The 6,117-nt window shown below is 27.2% G+C and overlaps 1 protein-coding gene across 1 annotated transcript; it reads left to right on the top strand.

Annotated features, from left to right (window-relative positions):
- The first annotated feature begins 3,600 nt into the window (after nucleotides 1-3,600).
- On the top strand, nucleotides 3,601-5,251 carry LOC139996691 (uncharacterized). Its single transcript, XM_072021218.1, has 3 exons — nucleotides 3,601-3,769; nucleotides 3,947-4,680; nucleotides 4,926-5,251. The coding sequence occupies exons 1-3, from the start codon at nucleotides 3,747-3,749 to the stop codon at nucleotides 5,249-5,251; spliced, it is 1,083 nt and encodes a 360-aa protein (XP_071877319.1). The 5' UTR covers nucleotides 3,601-3,746.
- The last annotated feature ends 866 nt before the right edge of the window (nucleotides 5,252-6,117 follow it).

Genomic DNA, 6,117 nt, shown 5'->3' with positions numbered 1-6,117 from the left:
ACGTAGAGTCGATGACGTGTCATGTAAAATATGCTGCAGAGTAACGAAGAGAGAGACTATCGTCATAACAGCGACTAGGACTCCCGTTCACCAAAAGATTCTCAAGAAACAAGATCAGGTGATTCATCGCATTGTATGTGTATTACGAATATCATATATACGTATCCATTAAGTTCTTTGAACGGTGACGAAACGAGATTCCTTCACTTGTTAGATAAAAACCTGTAATGATTACAAAACTGAGAAACATAATGACGTTATTCACCCGTTTAGAAATTATCTTTCTTTCTATCTATTTTACTTTACCGATGTAACTTACATATATATATATGTGTGTGAAGTTGTCACTTAACTTCCATACTTTGAATAAATTTTAAATTATATGTCGCATTTTGTATTGCGTTTTATACTTCTAAAAATGTCAAAGTGTAGTTTTATTAGCAAAAACCTAATAATTACCAAATAGTTACCTATCCATAGTTTTCGGTCAAATCGATATTATGAACAGCAAATTATTGAAAAATGAAGCAAGATATCTTAACAACTATTAGCTTTATCTCCAATAAAACTTCATAAATTTTTGTTAAGAATTCATTGCTTATTAAATCGCACTGCTAACTTTATTTTTAATAATGTTGTTTTACTCATTAATGTCAGAAATAATTTTTCTCAACTTGCATTTTTATATAATATTTATAAAATAATAAATTTCTTATATATAAATGACTATTATATCAATAATAAATATATTATAAATATTCCATATTTATTTATGTAGAAAAACAAAATTCAATGCAATACAATTAAAAGAAGTACAACTTCTAATTGTATCTTATGACAATGTACATTTCAATTAAATATCCAAACACATTAGTCATATGATATACACGATACACCATTTATATCTGTCGCATGAATCAACATACCTATGACCGAATGTTAATATAAGTGCGCATATACATATAAAGTTTATAACAAATCGAAATCGTATTATGTTGGTCACGCGTAATGGTACTATCAATCGTAATGTTATAAATCTAACAAATCTAATTTTGTAATTACTATTGAGAAAATATAAAATATTGTCGTTACTTTGATATCTAAAACTATGTGCGTGTAGTAAACCAACGCATTCTTTACGCTAGTTTTAAATAAAGCGTACTGCTTAAATTAAAGCGAAATATTGCATGAAAAATATACAATATTATTTAATTTCGGATTTTTGAATATTAATAATTTAATTTTTAAAATTTTTTAAGTAAGTATAATTTATGGGTAACTATAAATCTTTTCAATACTATTGCAATCTATATGCTTATATTATAGATACTTTTGTAATTATTTCAATAATGTTATAGCACAGCAGTCACACACTATGTACTATTCTCATATATATGTATATTTTACAACCTAAGATATATGTATATTTAGAATAACTATTAAATTATAGTAAATATAAAAAATGTAGGAATGTTTCTTATATAAAATATAGTAATATGAATGAAACATATTTCATTCAGGAAGTTTTAAAGCTATTCCAGATTACTTTCATGTCTATTTGCATTTTTTAGAAAGAATATTATATTTTTGTTTTAATATAATACATAATCGAAGAAAAAGAAGAGTAATTCAAAATATTACTTTGAAATTAATTAGTAGTCCTCCTTGATACCCAATAGTAGTATATTTTATCGCTTACCTTGTGATATTACAAAAGGATTTACAAATTTTTGCATATTTCATATTACACAATTATTACATGCAACCTTATTAATTTGCTCAACTCAACTTACTAAAGTTTCATAATTTTAAACATCATACTAATATATATGTTACATAATATATTAGTATAGTATATTAGTATAATATGTAGTATATTGGTATATACTGCACATATTATATAATATGTAGCATGTAGTAACTTTGCATGAAATTTTGTGAAAATCAATCCTGTTTTATCTTAAATTACTAGATTTCAAGTACTTTCTTTCTTCATGTAATTGTCATACTTCAGTTCTATTTCTGATAACATTTGTTCATTGCAGTGTATCTATTCATTCAAATTTATTGTCCATTTTTATATAATATTCTATTATTCTTAGACAACAAACCCAAGTCACTTTATCATACAGTTAACTAGATATATATATTATATAGTTCAGATTCTGTTATTATTATCTTATAGAAAATAACTACAGAAATATAATATAATGAGCTGGAGGATCCAACAGATCATTTCTTTTATCCTTATGTTCTACAAGATAAGTTTACATGTATGTATGCAGTTTCTTTCTTCACCATTTTTATCAACTCCTTTCTGTTGTTCTACATATTTATCAATAATAAAGTTAGTAATAGCATTTTTGTTAATCTTTGCCTTTAGTTATATATATATACACATACAGTTGAAGCCATTATGGCACTGAATTTATAAAATTGATAAATACTCTACTTGAAATATTTTCCCATTCTTCTAAAAGATCAATCTTTAAAGCATTTCTTAATATAGATCGAATGCAAGATCACAATCCAAAACATAATGCTAATATGCAAACATGGATTTTGTATATGTCCAGAAATACTTAAGAATACAGAAAATATATGAGATCACTTGAAATGCAAAATATGTAGTTACCAAGAAATGATTTAAAGAGATCACTTTTACAAAAATATTTCAAGCAGATTATTTATTAATTTGATAAATTCAATGACACAATGGTTTCAAGCCATGATAAAATCAAAAGGGATCCCAATAAGTATTAAAATAATTAAAGCTAGTGATTTCTACTTCTATATGTAAGTCTTATTAGTTTTTTTCATTAAACTATAACTGTACAAATACTTATTATGCATTAATATTTTCACAGAGGATGGAGATATCCTATCTTCCTTTTATGAATGTTATTCTGCAATCCTGTGAGAATATGCACATATTTTCTATTTGTTAAAATTTTGTTAATAAACGATGTTTTACAATATTTTTTGTTGAAATTAATTACTGTACGAATGTCTTTTGTATGTCTTATTATTAAATGATTATTGAGATGTTTAACAAAGTTGATTAATAATTTTTTGTAGACAGTAAAACGGTTAAAAATTATGTGATTTAACTTACAAAAACGATATTCATTTGAAATTTGTTAAATATAGTCATCATATTACTATTATCTGCTACTACATACATGTGTAATTTCTGTTGGTATCTTACCTATGTAAGCAACGTATGTAAGCTTCTAACAAATTTGAAATTACAAATTACTTTCAATTACATACTTGAGAAGTAGTTTGGCTTATTTAAGCAGACGATTTTAACATTAGTAATATGTAATTTTAATATATATTTTAATCATATTTTTGAAATTAATTGTTTCTAAACATTATATAAATGTACACACGTAATAATGATGAAATATTAAGTTTATTCTTACACATAGTAAATACACATAGTTACAGTTTAATGAAATACAAGTTTAAAATAATACCATTTTAAAATTTGCCTTTTTGAAGATGTATATTTATTTATTTATATACATATATGCATAAGTAAATATATATCTATTTAAATAATACCACAAGATGATCGCGATCGTGACAACATTCACAGCCGGTTTTAAAGTCTAGAGTGGCGTTAGTACGCATAGGTTAATATAGGTTACAGTCGTGTATACAACCGTGGAATAGGTAGTACACGTTAGAATATAACCTGTAAAACACGTGTAAAACACGTGAGTAAAATTGCAAACAAAATGAGTTTATTTGTGATAAACAGGTATGTAAAAATGTCCAAAAATATCATACATGTGTGTTAATAAACTTAATCACCGAGTAATAAATTTAGTCAATTAAACTATATAAATAGATATTCTATTATATTAATCGTACTCGAGTTTTTAGTTCTAATAGATAGAATATTTATTATTAATATACATATTCTATTTGTTGATAGATATGAGGGTGAAAAAGAAGAAACAAAAAATGAAAGGAATCATCTGTCTGAATTATTAAAAAGAATAGAAGAACGTAAAGTAGAAAGAGCTATTAAAACTAATCATCAAATACAGGAAAGTAGTTCTCAAAATGCACAAGAATCGAATTATAAAAAGAACAAGAAAAGAGCACAAAATCTTAATAAATGTCCAATAGAAAATATTAATTTGAATGAAAATAGTACATCGAGTGACGTTAAAAGAAAGGCAGAATTACCTGTTTCAGAGCGTAGAAAGAATAAAAAGAAGAGGAAATATAGCGAAGGAAGTTCTAATGAAACAATTAAAACTGCAGATAAAACATTGCAAAGTGAAAATACAGATAATCAGGATAATGAAATACCTAATAAATCATCAGACCCGAATGAAACACAAGAAAAAATATCAGGACAGAATAGTGATTTCATAATTCTGGGTGTAAAAAATAAGCGAAGGGAGCGTGAAGTTAAGAGAATTCTGCCAGAATGGTTGGCTAATCCAGAAGTCATATCTATTGATTTAAATAGCGGTCCAACCTTGGACGACATGAATTCAATTTTAGATTCTAAGCTTATTGAAGCTTTAAGAGCTAACGGGATTAATAAATTATTTCCTGTTCAAGCTAGTATGGTATCCTGGCTATCGATGTGTAATAAAGATAGGCAACAAAAATGGTGGTTAAGGGATACGTGTGTATCTGCTCCTACGGGCAGTGGTACGAATATACAAGTTATTTATAGCAAATTGAAATATTTACATTCTAGTTTCGATACTTTATCGTGTTTTGTTAATAAATAATGTTAAATTCTAATTACAATTAATGTTGTTAATGAACATTATTTCAAATCAGTTTTGTTTCTTTAATTAAACATTGCATACAATGAGTAGATTAAAGCCATCTATCTATCTATCTAAAAATTGTGATATAATTTTATTATACTTTCAGACTTGTATGTTCAGATGCAATAGCAAGGGGTATAGATATTCCAAATGTACAGTTAGTCATAAGTTATGATCTTCCTAAGCATATTAACGGTTATATCCAGAGAACAGGAAGAACAGGACACGCTGGTAAATGCGGTACTGCTATATCCATTCTGACACCCAAACAAGTCAAAATATTTAAGCATATGTTGAATAATGCGCATAAAGTAATACCACGTGTTGAAAAAATCGAACTAAGTGGTATTATAAATGACATCGATTATTTGAGTCATATTGATAAATTAAAACATGCTCTTGAAATAGAAAAACAGAACTTATTACGTGCAGAAGCTATTAAATAAAATATAATTTAACTGAAAATTTTTACCTATAACTGAAAGAATTGTCTAATACATCAAAACCTTTTTCGAACCTATAGAATCCACTGAGTGATCCTTGTAGTAAGTATCCTATTCCAAACACGAGTCCGAATACAGAATTGCTCCAATATCTCTAGTTTTCAATAACAAGAATTTTTATAAAAACACGCGATTTGGTTGATGGCCAATATTTAAAAGTGCGCAAAACAATAGCAGATTGATTTAGTTTTAAATAGAGATAATTTTTCTGATATCGATATAAAGAATTGTTAAATGTTATAGTTTCAAGTGATTGTAAATTGTCATCGAAGCATAAAAGGAGTCCATGTGCGCAATTTCTATGTATTATTTTTCTGAAAAGTTCTTTATCTAAGACTATTTGTTATACTGTATGCAATTCTATAGACATTTCTGGAGAAAGAACCGCCCAGAAAAGATGTTAGAACTGTTTTTAATTCGTAGAGGTCGAAAAAAAAATATGCTGAGAGAGTATGTACGATATTTCGTCGCCGTGTTACTATTGCTCGTCCGTTTCGTATCATCGCGTTTGGAGCTACTTTCTTCGGAAAAATCTCACTCGTTCATTTTCCGCTCGAAAACGTAGTGATAACTTTTCTTACGCTGGGTTATTGCAAATTCTTGATCATTCAAATTCTTGAACCCATTGACCAACACGCGTGCTATGTTACGTCTCAATCCATATGCAGCTGTTCTGAAACGTGCAGCAATTTTGACAGCAAAGAAACGTCAGGAACAGAAAGATCTTGCTCTAGCAGAGAAGCGTGGAGTAAGTTTAACGTTAAATTGAATAATATTCGTTTAATGCATACAGATTCTAACGAAAATAT

Source organism: Bombus fervidus, chromosome 18 (assembly GCF_041682495.2).
Source record: "Bombus fervidus isolate BK054 chromosome 18, iyBomFerv1, whole genome shotgun sequence".
NCBI classification, from domain to species: Eukaryota; Metazoa; Arthropoda; class Insecta; order Hymenoptera; family Apidae; genus Bombus; species Bombus fervidus.
The sequence above is the reverse complement of the archived record's forward strand: the minus strand, read 5'-3'. Positions and strand labels throughout refer to the sequence as shown.